The following is a 27,933-nucleotide window of genomic DNA, read 5'->3' as shown; positions in this document are numbered from 1 at the left end:
TGTTGGCTGCGGCAACAACACTAATAGGCCATAGCCTTAGCCGAAGCTGTTAATTTCGAACAAAATAAAAAAAGTCATGAAGGGGCCATCTTTGTCATACCGATTCTCATTGCATCATTCACACTAATATACCTTTCTGTTTTTGCTGTGCATTTATGGCTTTGCATTAGTTGGCAGAAGCTTTGGGCTGTGACATTGCAAAACAAAGGTCTATTAACTGAAATATGAGAGAAACAAGATGGCCGCTCCGCTATGCTGGTCTAGAATGATTACATTGCAATTACAGATAATAAATAGTATTACATAACAAATAAACACACAGAGATCAAGGACAGTCTAAAATATACACATTCAAATACATTTGCAAATTACTACATTAGAAGTTAAATATTACACAGTTATCAGTTATCAGTTTTCGTTTTGAAATAACAAAATAAAAACATCTGAATTAGTTGATAAACATTGTAGAAATTAATTAGATGTTTAATAGAAATTAACACGCAGAGTCACCACTAACAGAACACATTGAGCTCAAAATCACTGAAAAATGTTTAGGTTGTTGTTGATCAGCCATAAGTCACAACAGTTTGTTTATTACTCAGGTTTTCTTTGTTATGATGAAGTCCCCGACATCTCTCTGTTGAAATCTATCAAATCTATCTTACTTTATTATTTTGAACAGCCTGATCTTTACAAAATAAGTTGTGCTCGTTAGCATTTCAGACAGTATCTTTTTTTTCTACATATACATTTTCATAGATTCTAAACTTTGGTATAGAAACCTAATTAGCATTCTCACAACAAATCATATCTAAGACTGGCTGTAAATAAAAATATGAGTACAGCCGGTTTTCCTATTCCTAACCACAACACTAACCCTAACATGCAGGATTTCGAAATATAGGGTCGTCCGAATATATACGGCAGTCACCGAACAAACCTGAAAATCTGCCTTCTGCACATGGACCTAATTCAACACCCTATTATTAAAACTAAGCCCCATGTCCAATTAAAGGAACACGTTGCCTTGGATCGGACGAGTTGGTCTATAAAAGCGTTTGAAACCGTTTGTTATGAAATGCATATGGTTAGAAAGATGTTTTAAAAGTAGGATATAATGATCCACACAAGTGTCACTAAAACTTGCACAATTTTCCTTTTACGTCGCAAACTATCACGGTCGGCCACTTATGGGAGTCAAAATTTTGACTCCTATAAATGGCCGACCGTGTTTGTAGATGAGGTTAAAAGAAAACCACGCAATTTCGAGGCATATTTGTGTAGATCATTGTATTCTACTTTTACAACATCTTTCTAACCATATGCATTTTATAACAAACGGTTACAAAACGCTTTTCAAAGACCAACTCGACCGATCCAAGGCAACGTGTTCCTTTAGATGCTGTGCATTTTTTATGAAACAAATACCATATTGTCATACAGGCAAAGACATCAGAACAATCAAAACCTGAGTCAAGACACTGTCTGTTGAATTTGTAACGGCCCAAGGAACTCCTAGATATGTTCACTATACAAACATGGTTTTACTATCATTAAAACATAACTAATGCATAACATCAACTTTATGAACTACAAAAATGATCCTCTTTTGGGGCTAATGAGAAAAAATGGCTTTGGGTAATATTAAGGAGTGTTTAACAAGCATAGCACCATCAATAAATGCAGACAGAGACCTTCATTTGTTTCCTTAAAAATACTCAACTCATTCAAATTAATTAGCAAACATTTTGTACAGATCTTTTTCAACACAAACAGACCCTATTTACATACTAACAACTACATAAAAATATACATTTGTCTGCACTTACAATTCAGTAAAAATACATTTTCAATTCATAACACATGCTGATTTTATTTATTTATTTATCTACTTTTTTTAATCTTTAAAACAGCTACTTTTCAAGTGAACTTTTTAACAGCACCTTTTACATAACCATTGTCAAAAAAATTAACAATAATTGAACAAGGTACATTGCGTCAAGGAAGTGCAAACAAGTTTTCTCCTAAAATAGCACTTACGTTTAACAGCCACGAGCTTGAAAATGTCTCAAAATATTGTATTTTAACAAGTAGGCCTATGCGCCAAGATCAACATTGTTGCATTGAGCATTTTCATGCGAGATGCGAATGGCAACATATGCTGGGCCCAATTTCAAGGCTCTGCTTACCGCCGAATTCTGCGCTTACGATCACGATTCCCCACCAACGTGCGCTAGCCTAGTAAGCGTAGAATACCTAGTAATGTGAAGTACGCACACACAGAAGCCAAAACTTGCCACTAACCCGTGAAATATTTGAAAATATGTGAAAAATGCCGTAAGCACAGAAATCCCTGCTTCCGTAAGCGCCAAATTGCTTTAAGCAGAAGCACACAGATAACTACAAAAACAGCATTCTTCGTGTTGTATTTCTATGATTTCCGCCATACAGGCAATACAAATTTACGACAACTTTTAACAATATTGATTTAAACAGAACTGACACCATAAAAATATATCTTTGCAACCATCTCTGATACTGATGTGGTATTGAGGTAGCTGCACATCTTAGACAGTGTCAGGAGCGTATTTTTTAGGGGGGGGGAGGGGGGCAAGCGGGGAACGACAGAAAATGCGGGCAGGAAAGTGGGGTGGAGGGTGGGGGTGGGTCGCTATGTAATGTTTATAACTTATCACTCTCATGGGGGCGGGCGAAGAATTCCGAGAGAGAAAGGGGGGGGGTGGTCTTGGTCACTATTCTTATCATTATTTAACAAGTGCATTTTAGAACTTGGTTTGATATGGTCCGTTCATTATAGGTTTATATCAGACTCTTGTTGCTTTGAATTGGCCAATCAGAAGGGAGTATTCAAGTTTGCTCGAAGATAATACAATGTGTACTGTTCTTCATTATTATACTGATAAGCCGAAAAACTATTTACATGGATACACTATGAGTTTAACTAACAAAGAAACAGATACAATGATGAAACTGAAAAGGCACCATAGGTTAACTGAGAATCAAAACAAAAGAAAACAAAACATGGGCCTTAGACGTTTTCCGCAGCTGAAGGTCACTCATGGGAGGCTTTGAAACTGTGGGTAAAGGATCTGCAGTGATGTTCCTATTCATTTCAGTAGCAACTTCTGAAATAAACAACACAAAATTACATAAAATATCAAAAAAACAATTTCATGAGACTGCTGAGCAAAACTAAAACTGCTTAGCGCAGCCAAATATTTTGTGTGTTAAACAGGATTCCAGCTGATTATGTTATTGATGAGCATTGCTTTTAACTGTTGCTTTCCCTATCAAGTGTATATTACTTTCTTATTTGATCAAAATGTCTGGTTAAAGACACTGGACACCTTTGGCTGGTATCTAGTTTCTGTTAAGCAAGATTTGTCTGTGCTTAGCAGGCTCTATGAAACTTGGCCCAGGTTGTACCTTAAAACTTTGAAGTGATTCCTGGCTATAAGGAATTAACATGTTGAGCGGCTTCTGACTGGCTACCCCGAACACAGTGGTGCTTTTTCATAACTTTCGTGATGTGTGGTTTTAATTATTGGCTGGTTCATTTTGTGGTCTATATTATTAGAAATCTGTTATGCTCTTTGGTTATTTTTGCATCTTTTTAAAGCTATTTTAATTTGTACAGCGCCTTCGGGTCCAGTCACGGATGTAACGCGCTTTATAAGCTTTGTTTATCATTTTTATTATATTGACAAACAAACGAGACTGCCAACATATGACCGCTTTGGTACGGCCCCTTATTGTTAAGAAAACACACCATGTATAACAACTTACTTCATGGGTTAAGGCTTTGAATTGATACATATCTTAAGAGTAGATGGTGATGACTTCTCTACCTCCTCCTCGTACCATTAAGACTCTCTCTAGACCCTCAGTCAACACCTCAAGATATTCCATATCTGTAATAAGCTCAGTCAAGGAACCATCAAACCTTAAACTGATAACTATTTAATTTCATTTATTAATTCTGGTTGTGAAGACAAGGACTCTCAGAAAAGCAAAAATAAATTCACTACACTAGTCAAGAAACCAATGGAGAGAAGACAAGGAAGAAAGTTTCAGTTTTAGATGTGAGAGGAAAATCCAAGGGAATTATTCCAGGGAAAACCCCCGCAGTCAGGTAGGGACTGAAAACCTAATCCACATAGTGCCCCCGTTGGGATTTGAACCAGAGAAAAAGAAAATTCTGCCCCCCACCCCCTCTCTTGGAAAAAAGGCAGGCATAGTCTGATTTTAGTCTCGAATTTTCCGTTTTTATATATCACAAATTTCCAAACGTAAAAAAAAAAACATAAAAAAAAAATATGAGATTTTTTTTCCATTTTTGGACGATCTTACCCTCTTATTTCTGCCTTTAACGTACAATATTTTTGTCAACCATGTTGATGGGTTCGTTATGTGAGGATCGGTTGTATAAAAAAACTTCTTTTGCAATTAAATTTTTCGATCGGTGTCAGCAACGCACAATATTGGGAGGGTCCAACAACTTACCGTCAACTCGCTTGGTGACACCAACTCGCCGTCAGCTCCTCCAAAATAAATTTAAAATCCATTAAAGATGCATAAAACTCTACAGTATAAGCTAAAAGAGAATTTGAAAAGTTTCAGGCTACATTTCGATTGTAAGAATTTTGTTTTTTGATCGTGAAAAAATATCTCTAAGCTACAAAGCCGTCAATCTTGCTTTTTCACAGGCCTGCTATTTGGAATAGTCTTGCCTCAAGGCGTGAATGATTGGTACTGCATGTGTAGTATCTACTGCAATTTATGTTAGTTGATCGCTGAGGCCTTAGATCAAGACTAGTTCATACCTGCCTTCGTGGAAGTGGTTGAGTTGACAGCGAGTTGACGGCATATATTATTTTATATATTTTCTCTGGCCAGGTGAATTACGGAGCGCCGGAAATTTGTTTTCAATAAAATATATTTCTCCGGCCAAATGAAATACGGAGCGCCGGAAATCTTTTTCAAAACTAATATTTTCTCCGGCCAGATGAAAAACGGAACGCAGGAAATCTGTTTTCAATAAAATATATTTTCTCCGGCCAGATGAAATACGGAGCGCCGGAAAATGTTTTTTGTTTGTTTTTTTCTTTCTTCTTTTTTCGGCCAGATGAAACACAGAGCGCCCAAAAAAAAATCGGGGAAAATTTGAAAAAGCTGGAATTCCGACAATAGCCGGAAAACTGGAATCCCTGTTCAAGGAATGAAATTAAATGGCCCAGTGACCGGGAGTCATAATGTCTGAAGCGCATCAATGAGCATCACTGAGTGACAGACCTGAGCGCTATCTAAGAAGCAACTATGATTGTCATACTGTCATGACCAGAATCTTAATCCAACATTTCAAGGATACAGTATTGCTCTCGATATTTCTTCCTTGGTGGTCCGGGAAGGTTAAGGATGACTAGGTTAGCCTTGTGGGAGCGATCCACGATGACCTCATTCAACCTCACAGCGTTGTGCATTCGCTCAACATTACTCACAGATCTACAAGAAATTATTCAAAGTCTAAGATGACATTTGTATGACCCGATCCATTAACCCCTAGCAGTGCCCTGTGATCAATACTTGAACTCCCTATAGTTTTTAAGGGTTTGGGAACTTTCAGTACGACACAAAACACAAATTTTCACAGATTTACACTAAACTTAAACAGTTTTACAATAATGATGGTAGAAAGCTTCAATAAAAATATTACTTGGTTATTACGTAGTTTTTTGAGAAATTTTTGTCTCATGAAAACATTACTCTGTGATTTTCACTTTTTTCTCAAAAACTGACTAATGAAGCTGAAACTACTACAGGTAAATATGACATACATCTTCATTCACAGTGAGTAGGGATTCATGTCATGGCCAAAAACTCCATCTACAAAAGATACAGAACACTTTTTAAGAAACTTACGGCTCCCTCCTCAACTGCGGCTTAACATTGGAGGCATCTGCTGGCTTTTTCTCAGCATCAACGGTCTCTCCCTCCACTGTGTCATCGCTTGGTGCCTCATATATCAAATCTTCTTCTCCATCTTCTAAGAACTCCGGCTTGTCAAAGGGGGAAGCGGTCGGATCTTCCTCTGAGAAGGTCACCTTCTTGTCGTTGGAGGTGTCTCTTTTAATCACCTTCGGAACGTGAGCCTCGTCAACGAGTGATTGCGCCTTGGGTTGAAAACATACATATAGCATTTATTGTCCACATTTAAAATTTTGTTTTGTATTGTTATTGTTGTGGTCAAATGAATAATACATGTAGGGAGGTTAAGTTTTACCATGCTGTGATAAAATAAAATAGTAAATAAGAAAAATAACAATAAATGTGTGTTATTTACTATTCTTTATGTTTCTTCAGTCAGGCCTATAGTCCTATCTTTTTGTTTCTGTTCTTCAATTTACCTCGTTTGTATTTGAATTGTGGTCGAATAAACAAATAAATAAATAAATAAATAAATACAATAATAAAATTATTATTTTTCATACCACCATACGGCTCTCCTTCCTGCTGAGTTTCATCTGGCGAAGGAGTTGTGATCTCTGCTCCATCATTATCGTCCTTTCAAATGTATACGCTGCAATCGTACCGTCCGGCTGAGAAATACATACAGAAAGAAAAAGTACTTATTTGAGGTTTGTTAGAATTTTTATTCTGTGGACTTCTCAAAATGGACACGGGACTTGAATTAGCAGATTTCAAGTCGGCAATGGAGGATAGGAAGCCTTGGGGAACCATCGTGATTCGAGGACACCACTCGACTTAAGCAAGCAAGCAAGAATTATTTTATTTTCAAGAAGAATCTGAGCTTGATTTCACAAAGGTTTTGGGGTTTTTACCCACACACCGATGTGTGTTAGCACTGTATACCCAGTTCTTTCCCCCCAAGTCCTGTGAAAATAAATATCACAGGCATATTTACTCAGGTTATTTACCGATGACACAATACAAAATGCTAAGGTTTATTATACTGACAACTTTGTGAAAATGATCAGTGGGTTTCTCTTAAATTTCGTTTTATCACTCATATACATTTATCTTTGGTTTTAAAAGCCCTAACCTACAATCTGGGGCATTTTATAGGGTTGTTTCTTCCTGTTGTGATTATTGGAATTATGAAAAATAAAAAATAAAAATAAAAAGGGGGGTTACAAAATGGAAAAATCATCCTAGAAATGAAGTGCTAGAGCACTTTTTAATAATACATAGATTAATACGGCGCACTTATCCGGGAAACCCAATCAAGGAAACCTGATCAAGGCGCCTACACACAAAAGGAAAACAGTAGGAGCTAGCAAAGCAGATGAGTTTTCAGTTTCTTCTTGAATATGTCTAGTGATGAAGTTTAAGTGAGGTTGTAGGAAGCTTGTTCCAGATAGCAGGTGCAGCTTTAACAAAGGAACGCATTGACTATAGCTTTATTATGAAGTTCGTTTTGAAGGATAACCTACCATCTCAACCACCTCTACCTCAGCTTCAATCCTAAGATGATAGAGGAACGTCTTGAGATCTTTGATCATCTTCATACTATTATCCTCAAGTTCTGTATGAGGCAAGGTTCGGAGTTAAGGGTCCAAGGTATAAATCTACCAGTGATTTGTTTTCAAGGGTCTATGTGCTTTTTCCTAACACAAAACACAATGTCCACAGGTTTACATTAAACTTACACAGTTTGAAGATTATGATAGTAGAAAGCTTCCCTTGAAATTTTACTTACTGAGGTGCTGTAGTTTTTGAGAAATGAGTAAAACAAATAATTTTCGTCTCAGTTTTCCCATGTAAAAACGTATTAACCAGTTATGCTATGTTTATGGTATAATACCATAACTGGTTAATGGGTTTTTACATGCTAAATAAATTTAAATTATTTTGTGACTTGTTTTACTCAGTTCTCAAAAACTACAGAATCTTAGTTAGTAATATTTTAAGGGAAGCTTTCCACTATCATTATCTGCAAATCATGTAAGTTTAATGTAAATCTGTGGACATTTTGAAAAAGTACCCAAATCTTTTAAACCTGGGTCCACAACAAGCAATAGGGTCAAACCAAGTTAGTAAGTTCATCTCAACTATGGCGTATAATAATTGCTAGCATAAAAACTTACTTGGTAATGAGAAATGGAGAGCTGTCGATAAAACATTGTGAGAACTGGAGTAGCATAATTTTCGAGAAAAAAAGTAATTTCTCAATAAAATATTTGAATTGAACTCAAACTCAATGCATCTGAAAGCACACAACTTGTGTGACAAAGGTGTTTTTTCTTCCTTAATGCTCTCACAACTTCGACGACCAATTGAGCCCAAATTTTCACAGGCATATGTTGGGATACACCAAGTGAAAACATTGGTCTTTGACAGTTACCAAAGGTGTCCAGTGCCTTTAGGACTGTCTTTCTTTCTTGAGCATTCTTTTGTTCTTTCCTTTGTTCCTGCACTTAACAGTTTCCCTTAGACTTTGTACACAAATTTCCTCGGACATGCTCAAATTGAGACCTCAACAAAAAGACATCTTCGCTCAGCGACCTGTTCTTTCCTTTTTGATGTACCAAGAACTCGCTATTCAGATCATTCTCCATGTGTGGCCACAAAATGTGGAATAAACTTCCTGTCAAGTTACAAATGCCAGCTAACTTAATCAAGACAGTCCTTAAAGCTCATCTGTTCCAGCAGGCTTACCAACTATTCTACTGTGCCCCAGTGCCTTAGAACAAACGTTCGATTTTGGTGCTCTTTTAATGATTTTTTGATTGATTGATTCAACAAGAATGAGCATCTGGTTGAAAATAAAATAAAGATTACAATGATTCCCTTAGTCTTGTCTTAAGTCTTTTAAAGGATACGTGCCACAGTGAATATCCTCATTTTGCAGTTCTTCCAGACCTTGTGCTGTCGAAGAAGGAAGGGGAGAAGTACCAACATCCCACCGTCATCTGTAGAGGGCGCTGTTAAGGAAAACTATGCTTTCGAACGCATCAATCTTAAGTCATCAAAATTGTTTACATATTTATAAAAAATTAGTTGCTGTATGTACGTGTAGTGCCCCTAAAAAATTGTTTTTTTAAATCCCATAACAAAAGAGTATATCGGAGTAAATATCAACTAGAAATTTTTATTTGGGCTGCTGCATTTCTCAGTCTGTCAGAAAAACTACTGCATTTAAACGCTCCTAACGCTTCAAACTGTTTCCCCCAAACTTGTTTGACCAACCAACCATGATTTTTCACTTTGTCTTAAAACCAAAAAATTCTTCTATTCTAATCTGTCAGTTTTTAACTCTTTCAACCGTGTGTTCATGAGGACAAGCTGATGAAGATTTGCATTGTACCATCATTCATTTTCATACAGTAAACAACAAAAATATGCTTTTGGTTAGCAGTTATATGAACTGAAAACTCGCGCAGTAAGCACAAAGTCAGCCATTAAGCAGCTCTATGAAATTTTGCCCGGAGAAAAGAGGCTTCAAAGATGAGTTTAAGTTTTGAAAAGGATACGAACAATCCACCAGACATCAATGGTGCCGCCCTCAAACTTGTCCTTGTTGCTAGGGAAGTTATACACGTTCTTTGGTACCAGCAATGCATTGTGGGATGCCGACACGGCACGAACGGTATCTGAGAAAAAAAAAGGAAAGACAGGCAAGAGTTTAAAAGAAGGTAATAACGAATGTGCAGTTAATTATGGGAGCGTGTGGATGCAAATGGGGGAAACTTGCACCTTTTACACCAGCACTATGGGATCTCTGCGACGCTCCACGCGAAAAACCAGGCACTTCCTACCACAAATCAAAACTGGGTTTTATTTTCTCATCAAAAAGATGAGAATAAGAGCTTTCAAAAAAGACCTTATTAGGGCGTATAATGTATGTATTTCTCAAAATGTCAAAATGTAAAAAAGAGAGGAGGTATGTGCTGGCATGTTCTGTTGCCTCCAGGGACCAATTTCATAGAACTGCTTTACCCTTCACATATTTATATAATCATTACTATACGACCAAACATGGCTGTTATTTTAAATTTTTGACACTATTTTTCTTACAAACGTGTCTGTAAAAAACCCATAACATAAACAGACATTCGCTTTTGTTGCAGAAATATAGCTACTAAGTTTACATTGAAAACATTGGAAATATGTCAATTCAAATCATGACCTTTGCCCTGACCTTTTGGTTTGAGTGGAAGTAGGTCAGATATTGCAGCTGTTTGGAGCCGCAATGGGCATTTTGGTACAAGCCATTTCTGGCTATGGTCTCCAAAGGTTTTTTTTAAATATATTTTTTGTTATGCAATTTGCCAGACACACAAGTCCTGAAGGCCACTTCAGGCCGTGGGCTACAATCAACTATTTTGTCCAGGGGCCATTGCCACCTACTCCAAGGGCTGAAACAGGGTTACCCCCTTTACAGTCCATACGGATGTAGGCTTGGGTATCATCAGTCAGAAGCCTGGCTGTTAGAAAGCACTACCTCCCCAACTTTATGTAGCAAGTGTCACGGCCAGGATTCGAACCCACATTCTGCTGATCGAACACCAGAGCTTAAATCCAGTGCTCTTAACCGCTAGGCAACGACACGCCACGAAAACTGCTAAACAGGAGACTGGTACTTACAAAAGGTGGCCTTTTTCTGGTAGCAAACATTTGTAGCACTGAACTACTTTCTGAGTTTGAGCCACTCTATAAAACTGGACCCCTGATCAACGTTTGCCATTGGTCATTAAAAAAAAAACTCACCAAGGAATACTTTCCATGATTTATCTTCGGTAGATTGGCGCCATCCATAAGGCCATCCTACAACCACAGTGTTGTGCTTTAGACCTCCCAATCCACCCATCTGTACACTGTGGAAAGTACGATAGATAGATAAAAATAATAATAATAGAATATTCTTATATAGGGCATAACATAACTGGAAGAAATCTGGATCCACCCATCTGTACACTGCGGAAAGTAGGATAGATAGATAGATAGATAGTAATAATAATAGAATATACTTATATACCGCAAAACATAACTAAAAGAAATCTTGATGCGCTTTACAAAAACTTAAAAATTACAAAGAATGAGAGAAAGTTGAAAAAGGTGGGTTTTGAGGTTAGATTTGAAATTGTCTATGGTAGTAGCTGTTCTAGATAGATAGATCAAACTGTACTCTCCCAATATGTGGAAATTTGCTTGGGCTTTTTACAGTTTAAAACACTAAAAGATAGCCTTGTTAGTCTGATAGATAAAACAAGGCAGATTGTAGTAGCACTTTTACAATCACTTTTTACTTTTAAAACTGCATAAGCTTTCGTAGCAACAACAACTTGTATCTGCTGAAGTAGTTGTTGCAACAAAAGCTTAGGAAGTTTTTAACAGAGGTATGAAGAACCTCGCTTACAAAAAAAAAGAAGCCGACCTTTGACTCATTTTATTGGGAGCGATTACAAGTTGAGACACGAGTAGAAATGCAACATACCATGCGTGGAGACCTTCAGAAACATCTTTAGAAATCAGGACCGTTGGGAAACCTTTCACTTTCTCTTCCGCCATCATTTTCCGAAGCGCCTGAAGAGAGGAAATACAAAATAAATATATATTTATATGAAAAACATTAGAAAATATGATTGCCACCACAAAAACTTACTTTGTGATGAGCAACGAAGAGTTGTTGATAGTATACAAATATTGAGTGGCTCTCGCCTCGTGAAATGGAACAGTCCAAATTTTACCTTGCAATAATATTCCTCCCATTCCACAAATTAAAGCCACTCAATATTTGTTTTATATAACTGACATATAGATCCGTGTCATTTGATGTATTTTAAAAGTATAACATTATGAAAAATCACACAAATTACTGACAACCAAAAATCATATAGGGCCGCGTAGCGGCAACAATGCACAGATCGGGTGCTCCTTTGTTTTAGCAGAGGCGCGTCGGCGCTGTACTGCTCAAAAACATTGGGAACAAGGATGGTTCTAACTGTTGAATGGGAAATGCTATTTTTGATCGCCGGTGCGGATGGGAGTAATAGTGAATGTCACGTGAAGTAAGTTCCACCAATGACAAGGATCTGTATGTCAGTTATATAATATAAATTATTGTTAGTCGTCAAAGATCAACAGTGAAAATCAAAGAGGAATATTTTGAGGAGAGTCGTGAAATCCATCGTAACAGTTTTAGTCTCACTTAGATAAAAATTATTTTTTTGAAATGGTTTTACTCATTTCTCAAAAACCTACAGCACTTCAGCAAGATATATGTCAAGAGTAGCTTTCTACCATCATTATCTTTAAACCAGGTGTTCTATGTACAGTGTAAACCTGTGGACGTTTGTTTTGTGTGCCGTACAAATAATAGCCAAACCCTTTTGCAATGTGTCCTTACCTGTTCTGCAGCTTGAGCCTCGCCAAACTTTGTCAGGAAATCAGCCTCGATGACAGAGGAAACAAGAGACAAACCCCGCCCTGAAGTAAGATGAACAAAACATGACATCAAAAAGACCGGAAATGAGATGTTTGAACTGTGAGCAACCCACAATGATGAACAGCTATATGAGATGCACCAAGACTTTTTTAGTGAAAATCCAATCAACCACTGCGTCACATCATAAGCCTGTGAGTGCACCCTTAAAAAAAGAGCAGCAACACTGTAAGAATGATGGTGTAGCTTCAAGTTAGCGAGCGTCACGCATTTACGCTGGTAAAAATGGGGCACCCCATTAATCCAGAAACTAGGCTTATCTCACATTATTATATTTGTACATTATTGTTTGCCAAGCTTAATAGGCAAAAAGTATAAAGAAAAACAAACTAGGAGAAAAAAGAAAAAGAAAAAAAATGCCACCCCTCCCCCCACAAAAAAAAAGTAATTTCCCATTTCACTCAAGAAATGCAATGAAATCCAGATTTCACCTCTGTGACAATCACTCATATGCATACACAATTTGTGTTACCTGTATATTGGAGAATTCTGATTTGTTGAAAAGCTTTGGAAAAGCTTTTAGAAGTTTAAACCAAGAACAAAGTACACTCCGTGGGACCTACCCGCCTTGAGTTGACTTGCAAAGGTGAGCAGTCGTCTGTATTTAGGAGTCAAATCCTCCTTCAGTTTGCATAGGACCAGAATCTGAGGTCTACAAAAAAGCATGGAGAAAGAAATTTCAATGGAAACTATTTGTTTAGAACAACATTTAAGAAGTCCAAAGAGGATGATGCAATATTAGTTTTAAAGGCAGTGGACACTTTTGGTAAATACTCAAAATAATTATTATCATAAAACCTTACTTGGTAACGAGTAATGGGGAGAGGTTGATAGTATAAAACATTGTGAGAAATGGCTCCCTCTAAAGTAGCGTAGTTTTTGAGAAAGAAGTAATTTTCCACAATTTGATTTTGAGACCTCAGATTTATAATTTGAGGCTTCGAAATCAAGCATCTGAAAGCACACAACTTCGTGTGACAAGGGTGTTTTGTCTTTCATTATTATCTCGCAACTTTGACAACCGATTGAGCTCAAATTTTCACAGGTTTGTTATTGTATGCATATGTTGAGATACACCAAGTGAGAAGACATTAAGACAATTACCAATAGTGTCCAGTGTCTTTAATCATCTTGTCTTGGGAAAATGTGTTATTCTATCTGTTTATTTGTACATCAGTTTCTGCACTTTATGTGACCCAAAATAGGAAATAAAATACTCATGAAAGTTTAAGCTCAATCAGTCATCAGTTAGAATAAAAATATTAAAAAAACACCACTCGTACCTTATGTTTCCAAACCTCGCAAGATCAAAACTAATTGTTCTACTAATTTCTAAATAACTAAAGCATTTCTAGCAAAATTATTCCTTGGAAAGTTTTCCATAGCTACCGTTTATATACCATGCAAGGTATGTGAACATATTTTCAATCTTACAAACGTTTAGGGATTGGGGCACTTTTTGTGACACAAAACACAATGTCCACAGATTAAAATTAAACTTACACTGTTTGAAGATAATGATAATAGAAAGTGTACCTTAAAATATTACTTACTGAGGTGCTGTAGTTTTTGAGAAATGAGTAAAACGATACCACAAAAATCGTTTTACATACTAAAATAATTTTCGTCTCACCGAGAGGAAACTTATTTTTGTGAGTCATTTCTCAAAAACTAGAGCACCTCAGTAAGGAATATTTTAAGGGAAGCTTACCGCTATCATTATCTTCACACCCAGTAAGTTTAAAGTCCGTCTGTTGACACATTGTGTTTTGTGTCCTACAAAAAGTACCAAGACCCTTGATCAGGGAAGATTTATAGATGACAGCCGTAAGACCTACCTCCAATTCTTGGTGTGTGGGGGTCGTTCCTCCAGCCTCATCAGACTATACCGAGCGGCAGTGAGGGACAAACCTCGCAGCCCATCTCCCCACTCCTTCTCTGCCCTGTTCACAGAAACACAACAATAATGGTGAAGACATCTACTCTAGAATGCTGGGGGCCGTGGGTTCGAATCCCACCGGGTAAGCTGTGTATTTTGGTTTAGGCGCTCTACAAACTATTTATTTATGATTAATTGATTGTATTTGTTTTCCCCTGCAGGACTTTGAAATCACTGCTTGTTACACATCAATGTAAGGGGGTGAAAGAAACATTTTTAATAAAAACAATTTGGGTGGATGATGATCCTCGCAGCTGAGAAGCTGATTTGCAAAGGATGCGACTGCAACATAGTCGAGTCCCAGGAATAAAAATCTTGCAATTGGGGAGAGTTTGTACACGTACATGTATCAGGAAGATAGTTAAAATTACATTCAACATATTAGGGAAAAAGTTTCCACAATCAGGAAGATTTTGTAAAGTTTTAGAATAACAATCAATAGGGAATTTGTTTTCACAATCAGGGAGATTTTGTACAACTATCAAGGAAATAGTTAGAATTACATTCACCATGATAGGGAAAAAGTTTCCACCATCAGGAAGCTTTCGTACAACAATCAGGGAGATATATAGAAATTACATTCAACATAATAGCGAAAAAGTTTCCAAAGTCGGAGATTTTCAAAACTGGTCATGGAACGATTGGTTGATTTTCAGGGAAATTTCTGCAAAATCGGGTAGAGTTGACAGATATGCGTGCTATATAAGCAGCCACAATACACTGATCCATTAGGCTCCCCCCACGGCAAACGTGTTAGCAAGAACACGTGAGCCTCTCCAATGCCTTTCATCACAACTCTGCCGTGCGGGCCAAGCATCTATGCAATGGGTTATGATTGGTCAAAACGCAATGGGGTGGAGCTTAATGGATCAGTCTGTTATCATCCCTTACCCATGGTACTCGATGACCTTGTATATAAAGAATGCTAATGCTATGGCGGCTAGGGCGTAGTACCAGCTAGAGATAAACATAAGTGCAAGACACATGACCATACCGAGGAAGGATAGACTCCAATGGTACCACCTGTAACCATAGAAACAGGAAAACAAACAAAAATGCAAATATTAAAATTAGTCTTATTCTGTTTTTGAGGTTTGTGGAATTCGTGTAATTTGTTTTGGGGGGGATGGATTAATGGGAAGTATAATACAAATCTTGTTGCCTTGCTTTTCCTTTACAACGTGTATGAAAATGGTAATAATTAGTTAATTGAAATGTTCATTTTGTTTTGCAAGTAGACCTGTATTGAAAGATCAGTAGTCTTAACTTAAAAAACACTTCTATTTAAGGCATACCTTTTGTAATTTCCCCACACGTTAATGACTATATCAGCCTACTTGGTAAAGAGCACTGGAGAGCTATTGATATTATAAAACATTATTAGAAATTACCCCTTTGAGAGAAAGAGAAAATTTTTCCCAAAAAAAATCTGAATCTGAGAAAGGTTTCAAGCATGTGTTCTTACTTGAAACGTGGTCTCCAGTTCGGCGTTTTCAGTAGGGTCTGCAGAGCACACGCTAGATTCACAAACATGTAACACATCAAGAAGAACCTAAAAAGTCAGAAACAAAAACAATTATCTGTCAAACATGATTTAAAAACAAAGCTTTCAAGATCAAGGCTTTACACACTATGTCTCAGCGAAAGTTACCAAGAGTCTTGCGGACACTAGGGACACAAGTGTCAAGACCCCCCTCGACTCAAACTGATCAGAATCACCAGAGCTCGACTACAGTGTGCTTGACCCCTGTGGCTACATTGGCAAACCCTACATTCGTTACCCTACAGACAAAGGGGGTTTCAGCCCAAGGAGTGGATGGCAAGGACCGCTGGAAAATAGTTGTCCTGTAGCCCACACCATGAAGTTACCTTCAGGCCTAGTGTGTCTGACAACTTACATACAAACTTCCCCCACCCCCACCACCCAAACTGTTTGACCCTCTGATTATGACACATGTATGCCAGATCCAATGTTTAAACAGGATCAATTTACAAGCGCAGTTCTCAGTTCGACAGCATCAAACAAAACAAGTGTTAACATTCAGCAAGCCTTACATGGTGATGATAGGTGCCACCATATCCAAGCTAGCGATGAGAATCCCAATCTCCGAGATACAAAACGTCAGTAATAGAGCCCACGTTGGCTCGCCAGTCTTAGATCCCCGGCCGAACACCGCTAGGAACGGGATGATATTATCCTTAGCTATGGCCTGTAGGAGCCTGGGCGCACCGGTGAGACTCTGTAGCCCCGCCCCTACGGTGGAGAGGAAGGCCCCGATCAGTACTACCCATTCAGATGGAAAGCTGATGGCAGCCGCGACTAGGACACCACCAACACTCTCACCATATCTAGGGAAACAAGGAGACAAAATAATAATGTGATCTAAGAAAAGCAACTGGTGAACGCTGATAGATAACCATGGTATTTATTCAAATATTTATTAATTCAGGTCGAGAAGCCAGGGATTCTAAGAAAAGCAAATTTAAAGGCTCCTCCTTACCGACTGTGTTCATTTAATATCTTTAATATCAACAATAAAACAAATTACTAACTTTGAGACTGATGAATATTTTTCAACTCTTGAGTTTCAGAAAAAAACTTTATTCACAAGACAAATGAGATCAATCTCATCTTAGTGCTTGTTCAAATGAGAACTGGTCTTTTCTCATTTTGATTCTGGTCTTGCATTAAATACACAAGATGACGGGAGGTATCGATGTGGCGCGCTGCCCATCCTAGCAATGCTGTTGCATTATACACTTATCAGTGAGGCTGTTATGATTCCCTTAAAGGGAAGGTACACGTTTGGTAATTGTCAAAGACCAGTCTTCTCACTTGGTTTATCCCAACATAAGCATAAAATAACAAGCCTGTGAAAATTTGAGCTAAATTGGTCATCGAAATTGTGAGAAAATGATGAGAGAAAACCCTTGTTGGACGAATTTGTGTGCTTTCAGATAGGAATAAAATACTTCTAGCTAGCCTTTTATTATTTTAGTGAGAAATGACCTCTTTCTCAAAATCCGTGCTACTTCAGAGGGAGCCGTTTCTCACAATGTTTAATTCTATCAACAGCTCTCCAATGCTCGTTACCAAGTCAGTTTTTAAGTAAATATTTGTTTTGAGTAATTACCAAACATGTACCTTCCCTTTAATGATTCAGAAAATAAGGAGGACACATTTCAAAAGTGTCGGATTGCTCATTTGATGTCTGGTACCCCGACTTGCTCATGGCAATGCGTACATGTAACTTACTTGTGTCTGGTACCCTGACTTGTTCATGGCAATTAGTACCTGTAACTTACTTGTGTCTGGTACCCTGACTTGCTTATGGCAATGCGTACATGTAACTTACTTGTGTCTGGTACCCTGACTTGCTTATGGCAATGCGTACATGTAACTTACTTGTCTCGTAGAACCTCCCCTCTTATTGTGCCGGCAAAAAATAGAACAGAGGTCAGATCTGAGGGTCACGCAGTCAAGAAATAATGTAACTATGGTTTGCACACATTTTATTCTTACATAAAAATTGTTGGTCGCCATACTTTATGTTTGAAATAAGTATAATGTTTTTTCCCCCTTTTTTTCTTCTTCTTTTTATCTGTAATTAAAACCCGTTTCCCTAACTGTGTATAGTTTCTGTGTAATTTTCAGCATATTGTTTTGCTTGTTATACTTATAATTTTAACTTTTTAGTGTAAAGAGAAATTTGTCAGATCCTTTAGTTATTTGTAGTATTTTTAATGGTTTCATTTAGGTAACATCTGGTCTGGCCTAATTTTATATTTATTTGTTTTGGGATTTAATTGGGGAATATAGGCCTATAAGTTTTTTGTTTTATTGTAATGCTTTTCATTTTGCTGTTAAGCGCTTTGAGGAATGCCAATTCATATTGCGCTATATAAATACCGTTTTACTATTATTATCTTGTTTATCTTTCTGCATTCAAATCAATGAAACCAAACCACGGCTGGTAGGGCAAACAAGTCTGGTCTCATGCACAGTGTGCAAGTTAATGTGAGGCGCTGTCAATCAATCAATCAATCGTCCGCATAGACAGCAAAGGTCCGTCGCGCCGATCTCCTGTGTCCACGTCCTACAGCTTCGTCCCACATGCCGTCAATCACGCTGGGCCGACCCAGTTGTTCTTGCCAGGATGACCTGGGACGACCGCGGGGTCTCTTCCAGCCGGGACCTGGTGGATTACCTCGCCTGGAATCGACGGCGATGCCCAGAGCACTTTTGGCTGGGATGTTGTCAGCCAGGCGAGCGACGTGACCGAAGAAGACGTGACCGATGAGGCGCTGTTCGTGTTCTTATTGACAGATTTTAATAATGTCAATTTCTGATTTTACTTATATCGTGCCGTTTTTATCTTTCGTATTTCGCCTGTACATGTATATTGTAATACTTTTCATGAATGTTTATATTATATTTTCGATGTATTTTTGTATATTTTTACAATTTTATATTTTGGAAGTGACAATACAAAAATACAAAAATTAATTAATTAATTAAACAATGCAATAAATACATACTTAGAGATAATCAAAGTAAAATCTACTAGTACATGTGCGTACATGTACACAACCATTGAGCGTCACATGCAATTTTAATGAGTTGGTCTTAACAGGCCATTTAAAACCAGATAAAGAACTTCCCATTTGGCTCGATCCTTTAACACATGACCCTGACCCTGCGGTTTAAGACCTCGTTGCCACTTTTGTAAGTGATTATCAAGGATACAGATGAGGCTTGTTGTGATGATCGCAGCAATGGTCCCTCTCGGAATGGAATACTGAGCATCCATCAAATCACCTGACCTGTTACTACCCGCCATAATACCTGTAAAATAACAACAACAATACGGCACTGTTAAATGCAATCGCTGTTATGTTAGGCCATGTTCTGAGACGGCGACTTCGGCTACAGCTACGGCTAGATTGAGTGCTTCTGCCTATTCTTCAACACTGACAGACGCACTGATCTAGCCGTAGCGGTAGCCGAGGTCGCCGTCTCAGAACACGGCCTCAAGCCATATTGAATTAAAAAATTATGCACTTTTTTGTCAACTGAACAATATTTATCTTGTCGGCATTCTCTGCAGATTATGATCAAAGGGTGGATTCTGATTTGGTCAAAAAGTTTTAGTATTGTGCTGTCACAAAAGAGCGTTTTTCATATATTTCTAAATAACTATTTTTCCTTTTGTGTGTATTTGTAATAATAAACTGCTAACATTATTTGTAATAACTGTTAATGACTGTTTTTGTAAACTGCACATTTCTTTAGCCGTTATATTGCAGTATTAAAACATAAAAAAATAAATAACAATATCAAACAGGGCAGCGTACAGGCAACCAGACAAACCAAACAACGAAACCATACAAAGAAAACAAACATCAATTTGTCAACTTCCTTGAGATACCGTTTAAAATGTGGATATTGTACTACCAAAGTGTTCCTTTTGCACCTAGTGCAGTCAGTTTCTTCCAAGTAGCCTGTGAAAATTGGGTCAGGTGACAATGCCTATGAGCTCATCAGTGACAAACCTCTCTCTATCAAGTTCATATTTGTTGATAATCAACCAATATGGCTGATATTGCAAGAGATGAAACCAAAACCTGAAGGATTGATATTAGGGGGGGGGGGGGGGGGGTAAAGCTACTCTTTCAGTGCCTGTAACTCTTTCAGTATTGGCGCTAACAGAAGCAGGGAATTCCAGGCTTACATCAAGCGTGTTTCACGGGTTAGCAGGGAAGTTGTGCTTTACTCCATATTACTAGGCATTCTTCGCTATTAAACAGCTATTGCAGAAAGTCAGAGAATGGTGATCTTAAGCGCAGAATTCGGTGGTAAGCAGAGCCATGAATTTGGGCCCCGCTCTTCTGAAAAGGCCAATTGTCTTACCGGTAACAGAGGGAAAGAAGATGGCTAGCAGGACGTAGAAGGAGGTGGTGATGTCAGCTACGACCTGATTGTTGATTCCCTCCTGCCTAGGAAGCACATCTCCTGAATCTCGGTACTCATTAAAGGCATTACCTGAAAAGAAATAATTTCAAATATTGACAAGTTTTTTTTTTCGGGATGTGATACTTGGCCCTCGGGTAAAAAACTGGACATTTTTATTAAGGATAACATAATAATTGAATATAATAATAATAGTGACTTCTTATAAATATACCCCACCCATCTATCACTCAGTGACGCTCAAGGCACTTTAACGTACAGTATTTTCCTGCAAAGTATGTGGGACTACATTTAAATTATTAAACCTTTTTTCCCATTCATTCATTCATGAATTTATTCTTTAGAAACTAAATTCCCATGGCAACCTGGGGTAAAATTACAGGAAAATATACAGAGAAAAATATTTACATTGTATAAAACAAAATTGTTTTAAAAGTTGTGAACTAGTAACCTGGATAAAAATATTTTGGGCGTAGCCTTCTCCTTAAACTTAGCATCATGTAATGGTTTACAATGTGCTGTGGCGCAATATGCTGCCAATCAAACCAGAAAAAGAAAATCCGGGCGGAGAAATCACATCCCTGGTACAACCACACCGATTTATACCTATTCAGACCCTCAGATGACTCACGTAATAATTGCCCCGTGCCAAGTCCAGGGATTCCGTTCTGCCATTGCACCTCGTTCTTCTCAAAGTAATCTTTACAGCCGTCCGTTTCATTGGAGGTGCAGTACATCTCCCCAAGGGCGGTCACGTTACCGTCACTGTAAAAGCTACAGTTGTTTTCCTCACTGGAGTCAAACTGCAGGGCTATGTTTTTATCGAACTCACAGAATCTGAATCAAAAACAAAATTGTTGTTTAGTTTTTAACAAGGACAATCACTGAATCTTAATAAGTTCGGTGGAAAAACAAAATCATGTTTTGGAGAAACTCCGTGACAGATCAAGGCTCCATCATCAGTAGTTTTCAATGGCCTTTACTGGATAAAATAAACAACTTTTTAGTTTTATCAGAAATTAAATTGACAATCTGGACAAGCTGGAATTTTCTTTCTTCTCCTTTAAATATATATATAATATTAAACTAACAAAAATACCAACCCACAATGTCGCGAAAACCCCCCACAAAAAACCCATACAATTAAGTTTAAAAAATTTGGTAATTACCCTGTTCAACTTACGCAAGTTCATGGGGCGTGAAGTACCCGACGTACATACTGAGTATCGTCAGGAGGACACACATCAAGAAGAGAAAAGCGCACTTGTTGACGTACTTGACACCGACGAACACCAGCAGGGAGAGTACCATGAGGATTCCGGTCCCATACACCCTCATATTATTAAGCATTGCTGAACTCTGGCTGGCGCCCAGCGCTGTGATGTCACCAAATAGTGAAATACTTGGCGCGATGTATATCTACAGAAGAGTACACTTCTATCTGTTACTGCAACGTCAACATCTTACGAAACACACAACCCATAAACGGGGGTGAAAGTCATTGCTGACAAAATAAGTCTGAAACTGTGATCCAAAATATCCAATAAAAAAAAAAAAAACAGAAAAAAAAAACCTAACAAACAAAAGAACAAATCAATCAGCAGCAACAGCAACTGCAACTTTTTAAAATATTAGTATAATTTTTTTTTATGGAAGTTGCCAGACACACAAGGCCGGAAGGCCACTTCAAGGCTACAATTATTTTATTCCAGAGGCTGTTGCCACCTACTCCTAGGGCTGAAACAGGGTTACACTCTTTACAGTCCATATGGATGTAGGCTTGGGTATCAACAGCAGCAGCACCAGCGACAACAAGGACGCAGAAAGTGGCAGTAGCAGCAACGAAACAACAAAATCAACAACAACAACAACAATAGAGATGTTAAATTTGCATCAAGGATAAAGAATATTAATTGTTTTTTTTACCCATACACCGATTTGTGTTACTGTTAGCACTGTATACTCAGTACTTTCCCCGAGTCCTGTGAGTATACAGTGCTAACACACATCGGTGTATGTGTAAAAACCAATTAATATTCTTTATCCTCGATGCAAATTTAACATCTCTATTATCATGGCGGTACCCGCTGCCAAAACATAGGATTCGAACTGCCTCTAGCTACCGGGCAACTTCGCTAGTCTAGTTGAATCCCACCCGAGTAACATGCCTGTGATATTTTTTCACAGGACTCGGGAACAACAACAACAACAACAACTTGTCGGACTCACCAGGAGGATTTCGATAGCTCCTAGGATGTACATGGCAGAGGCAAAGGTGGTACCGAGGTAAAAAAGGATACCTACTGCCCCGCCCCATTCAGGACCCAGCGCCCTAGAGATCATGAAGTATGATCCCCCGGCTGGTACAACGCCATTGGTTGCAATGGCACTCATTGAGATAGCTGTTAACAAGGTCTGGAAACAACAACAGGTGGATACAAGATTATTCAGTTCAGTTCAGTTCAGTTTAGTTTAGTTTACTCAATCAGTTTGCTAAGACAATAAAATATTATTTGTTTTGCGGCCGAGCGATGAATGGTCCTGGTTGTGGCAATTCTGTCTTTGAGCAAGATAACTTACCATTAATTGTTTGTACTTAGTATGGGACACTAAACCATGTCCAATGTAAAAACTGTTTCCGTTTCACATAGCAAGGGCCTTTGTTTGGGTACAGGTTTCCCTAGTCTTGCAAGCAACAGTGACTGAGTTCCCAATTGAGGCATCATTGGTGTTATTATTAAAATGCAACAATTAACTTGTAATGATTATGGTGGTTGGAGTCTCCTAGTAAAAGGATCCTTCTAAAGATTCTTTTGCGAAAAACATCTTAAAACTCAAAAAGCAAAAAGTGCGACATTCACATGTAACAGCATGTCGCCTAGAATTGGCACTACACTGCTGTATAAATGTTGTATAACACACGGACATTCTGACATTACTCCCAAAATGGATAAACCCAAAACAATTAGCCTATTTAAAAAAAAAAATAAAAAAAATTTACTCACGGTACAGCAAGAAATCAAGACAATGAAGAAGCTCTCAAGCGCTCCAGCCGTACCAACAATCCAAGACAATCGAATAAAAAGGATGACACCAAGGATGTTCTGTAGACAGGGGAGATACACACCCATCAAAGTGCCCATCTGAGCCCCTTTCTGTACAGGAATAAGAGGGTATAATAATAATTATTATGAACTTAAATGTGTTGTTTAGTACAAGCCTGCATGTCAATCACATGTTGGAACCCTTTTCAGGCTTGATATTCAAAACTACTGTAAAAAAAAAGTTATTGAGGCAAACAATTAAGCTGATTTTCTGAGGGCAAGATAATCGGAAAACAAACTAACGTACATGTAGGAAGAATATCAGACTGGCCTTTTTGAGTGGTTTCAGCAATAAACATATATAAAAAATACAACCATTGGGGAAAAACTGCTACTTGAAAAATGCAATAAGCCCCCTTTCATTGTGCCTCAGATCCTGTCTTGTGCTTTCCTATGCAAGTAAACTCTAGTCATCCATCTGACTCCCTAACCCACAAGCCTCTCAAAGCCCTCCCCAGTTAAATACAAGAATACAATTCAGAACTATACCGTCGTCGGCCTGTCTGATTTCCTGTCTCCAGGTTCTTCCGTGTGTTCAGGGAGAGACTTGTAATTAGCCAAGGTGTTAAGGAGGGAAGATATCTTGGGTCGATTCTCGATCTCTTCCTGCAGACAAAAATAAACACAAACGAACAATATGAGAATAATAAGTTGAGAGGCTACTTATCAACTCCAAGAAATTCTCCACTAGACCATATGTCTTACAGCTAAGAACTGTCATTTACTTCAAGTTCACCAGACATCACCCATCTTATCCAACTTCAGTCATCTTCTCGCTACTTATTGTCTTCAAATTTTTTCTTCAACTCATATGGCCGATAATGTGTATGATCCAGTTCGGCACCAATGCTATTATGGAATGATCTCCTGTCAAAACTTCCCTAAATGTGAACATTTTCAAGAACTGTTTGGGGTAAACAAATTGGTTCTTGAAACATCTGTATTTAGCGCTCTATAAATGTTGTAATTATCATTATAGTTATTGTTGTGCTTAGTTAATTTCTGTGGTTAAAAGCAGTTCCAAACAAGAATGGTGTGTTGACAACACAAATGCCCCGCTGAGATAGGAGTTGCTACACCAAGTCCTTTTTGAGTTATTGTTTTAGCCAAAATGAGCTTAATATTTATCTGAGGGAGTCAAAATACAATAGGCGTCTAGGGGATCCCATGACCAATCCACAAACCAAGTTTGGAGTCTTGAGATATTGCTCAGACAAGGATGATGTGCACACACACGCACACACGCAAGGACAAGGCAAACACTATTGCCCCTTCGGCTGGCTTCGCCGGCGGGGCATAAAAATTAGACCCAGCCACTGTCGTAATAATGCTTACAGTGGGTGCGTTCGTTTAGCTTCTCTGGGTCGACCCTGGTGTGTGGCGTGTTTTTTTCCCAGGACGAGTGTGTGCAGATAATTACCCATGTTCGTCCTGGTAAAAAAAAAAACGCCACGCACCGGGGTCGACCCAGGGGAGCTAAACGAACGCTATATGTACAATACAATGTGTATTGAAAAACTTCACTGGGAAATACCGCATGTACACCGACTTCTGGGTATTATTTTGCACCATTTCTTTGTTGATCTAGTGCCTTCCCAAAATGTTCTCCCTTTAGAAACAAAATACAGTCCTTTGCTCCACACATAACAAGGCACCTCAGGTGGGGATGACCTTCCACCGCACAGTATAGAGTATGGGGGAACATGTACATGTAGATCTCTTCTCTAGACCAACAAGCTTGTCAAGTGCAATTATCAGCAGGTACCACTTAGAATGGAACCAACCTCTTACCGCCAAGATGACCTAATAGTGGTCTAACAGTTAAACTTCAGCTCTAGAAGGTCATGGGTTCAAAACGCATCTAAGATGCATGACATCATGGCAGGAGCGGCACGCCGTGGCTGAGCAGTTTAGTGCATCTTGGTGACCAAAATCATTTTGCATGTTAGGGTGTGGGTTTAATAATAACAGCATGGTTTAAATCCCAGTCATGACACTTGTGTCCACGGAGGCAATGAAGGTAATTGCCTCCATGCCCCCTGGTCACTGCCTTGGTGCCCTTGAAATGCTCTAGAAGAAATTTACAATTTCCCCATAGGGTGCCCTTTCCCAAGGAGAAAATGCCTTGGTGCCCTTGCCTTTTCAAAAACGAAGCAAACGGGCCTGTGACTGTACATGCAATTACTTCTCTTCACACAGAGGTACATGTAGGTGGGTACATGTTGAGGACAGAAACAGTTCTTGTGATTGAATTAACTTGCTGCCCTAGAACATGCTGAGCCTGAGCAGCACAGGCTGTGTACTTCCCAGGCATGACAGAGAGCTGATTTGGTTTAAAGACACTAGACACTATTGGTAATTGTCAAAGACCAGTCTTCTCACTTGGTGTATCTCAACATGCATAAAATAACAAACCTGTCAAAATTTGAGCTCAATTGGTCGTCGAAGTTGCGAGTTAACTATGAAAGAAAAAAAAACACCCTTGTCACACAAAGTTGTGTGTTTTCTAATGCTTGATTTCGAGACCTCAAATTCTAAACTTGAGGTCTCTAAATCAAATTTGTGGAAAATTTCTTCTTTCTCAAAAACTATGTCACTTCAGAGGGAGCCGCTTCTCACAATGTTTTATACTATCAACCTCTCCCAATTACTCATTACCAAGTGAGGTTTTATGCTGCTAATTATTTTGAGTAATTACCAATAAGTGTCCACTGCCTTTAAATGTAGGGTCATGTAAGTGTATGTTGGTGACATGTACGGTGATGGGTGAACATTCTAGGTGCTCATTTGGTGGCTATGTCTTTACCTCATACAGGGCCATGTTTTGAGAGATACCCTTCTCTTGGTCCACAAAGGGCGCCATCTCAGCTCGACTTCCATCACCTGCCACACGGAAACATCAAATCAAATAAATTAGTCGTCTTTCCTACATAATAAGTATGTTAAACCACAACTTGAATCTTACAATTGTTACCAATATGTTTACAAAAATGGCATTTGATCATTAAATACTGCTTGCTCTATAAATACTGTTTTATTATTATTATTATTATTATTATTATACAGAGCATACAATGCACTGTTTTATCCATGAACACACTTGATGTAAACAAGTTCTTATCATTTTGTTTGTTTATCACAAATGTTATGAATGAGTACTGCATAAGGGTTAACTTCAAGAGTCATAGATAAAAGTAAAGTTTGTTAACAGAGATCCACAATTTCCGGGATGACCCGACCTCTTGTTACGTGTCCTACTTACGTGCATTAAAGGTAGGGTGCAAAAAAATGTACGTACATACTCAAAAATTGAATGACCATGAAAATACTGTGAGTTTTTTTTTTCCAGCAAGTAGCACTGTTTTCACTCGTGATTTTTTATTTTATCTTTCGTGATAACTTTCCTTTGGTTCTGCATTAGGTTGACAATTTATCCAATCTTTGACCCTTCCTTTAAAGGCAGTGGACACTGTTGGTGTATCTCAACATATGCATAAAATAACAAACCTGTGAAAATTTGAGCTCAATCGGTCACCGAACTTGCGAGATAATGATGAAAGAAAAAAACACCTTTGTCACACGAAGTTGCGTGCATTTAGATGGTTGATTTTGAGAACTCAAGTTCTAAATATGAGGTCTCAAATTTGTGGAAAAGTACTTTTTTCTTGAAAACTATGGCACTTCAGAGGGAGCCGTTTCTCACAATGTTTTATACCATCAACCTCTCCCCATTACTCATCACCAAGAAAGGTTTTATGCTACTAATCATTTTGAGTAATTACCAATAGTGTCCACTGCCTTTAAATAACACACAACAACCTTACCAACTTGTTCCACTAGCGAGCGGAACCTCTTGAAATCTTGCAAGTTATCAGAGTTCAAGTATTAAGCGCTGGATTAGTAAACAAACACCATTCTAGTGAAGAGACGCAACATGCAGTGTATAATCTAAACAAGGTGCTAAAATGCTTGCCTACATGTATTTACACCGTTGTGTTTACCCTGGCAAAATCCTAGAAAAGAAAATTGGGCAGGTAGTGCTTTCTGCTCTATCGGTCAGGCTTCGGACTGATGATACACAAGCCTACATCCCTATGGACTGTTAAAAGGGGTAACCCTGTTTCAGCCCTAGGAGTACATTGTAGGTGGCAACAGCCCCTGGAAAAAAAATAATTGTAGCCCACGACTTGAAGTGACCTTCAGGCCTTGTGTGTCTGGCGACTTGCATAAATAAAATGAACCTTGCTTCAACTTCCATTTTAACCAACTTTTTTGTTGACGTGTTTAGAGTACATGTACTTTGACATTTATTATTTTTACAGCCTGTTCTTTGGTTTTGTTTTTTGTATGGGTGAGAAAAGGGTAACTGATTTCTAAAAAAATCTCAAAAAACTAGCGCTCCGTCTCCATAAGGTGTTGCCAGGGGAACCACTTT

At 38.3% G+C, this 27,933-nt stretch overlaps 1 protein-coding gene across 2 annotated transcripts in view; it reads right to left on the bottom strand.

Moving 5' to 3' along the window:
• Positions 1-1,350: 1,350 nt before the first annotated feature.
• LOC117289101 (solute carrier family 12 member 4-like) overlaps positions 1,351-27,933 on the bottom strand; it is a 41,131-nt gene continuing 14,548 nt past the window's right edge. For both annotated transcript variants that reach the window (XM_033770063.1, XM_033770064.1), the window contains 25 exons: positions 26,305-26,381; positions 23,988-24,104; positions 23,400-23,549; positions 22,624-22,809; positions 21,578-21,813; positions 21,026-21,231; positions 20,335-20,466; positions 19,171-19,269; positions 17,830-17,887; positions 16,479-16,772; positions 15,889-15,975; positions 15,315-15,446; positions 14,323-14,427; positions 13,048-13,136; positions 12,389-12,468; positions 11,477-11,565; positions 10,750-10,856; positions 9,513-9,632; positions 8,862-8,951; positions 7,473-7,564; positions 6,510-6,617; positions 5,941-6,191; positions 5,390-5,523; positions 3,808-3,932; positions 1,351-3,146 (listed from right to left, as the gene is read on the bottom strand). In XM_033770063.1, the coding sequence (XP_033625954.1) occupies positions 3,841-3,932; positions 5,390-5,523; positions 5,941-6,191; positions 6,510-6,617; positions 7,473-7,564; positions 8,862-8,951; positions 9,513-9,632; positions 10,750-10,856; positions 11,477-11,565; positions 12,389-12,468; positions 13,048-13,136; positions 14,323-14,427; positions 15,315-15,446; positions 15,889-15,975; positions 16,479-16,772; positions 17,830-17,887; positions 19,171-19,269; positions 20,335-20,466; positions 21,026-21,231; positions 21,578-21,813; positions 22,624-22,809; positions 23,400-23,549; positions 23,988-24,104; positions 26,305-26,381 (3,131 nt within the window). In that variant the 3' untranslated portion in view covers positions 1,351-3,146; positions 3,808-3,840. The remainder of the gene's footprint in view (positions 3,147-3,807; positions 3,933-5,389; positions 5,524-5,940; positions 6,192-6,509; positions 6,618-7,472; positions 7,565-8,861; positions 8,952-9,512; positions 9,633-10,749; positions 10,857-11,476; positions 11,566-12,388; positions 12,469-13,047; positions 13,137-14,322; positions 14,428-15,314; positions 15,447-15,888; positions 15,976-16,478; positions 16,773-17,829; positions 17,888-19,170; positions 19,270-20,334; positions 20,467-21,025; positions 21,232-21,577; positions 21,814-22,623; positions 22,810-23,399; positions 23,550-23,987; positions 24,105-26,304; positions 26,382-27,933) is intronic.

Source organism: Asterias rubens, chromosome 4, assembly GCF_902459465.1.
Source record: "Asterias rubens chromosome 4, eAstRub1.3, whole genome shotgun sequence".
NCBI lineage: Eukaryota > Metazoa > Echinodermata > Asteroidea > Forcipulatida > Asteriidae > Asterias > Asterias rubens.
The sequence above is the reverse complement of the archived record's forward strand: the minus strand, read 5'-3'. Positions and strand labels throughout refer to the sequence as shown.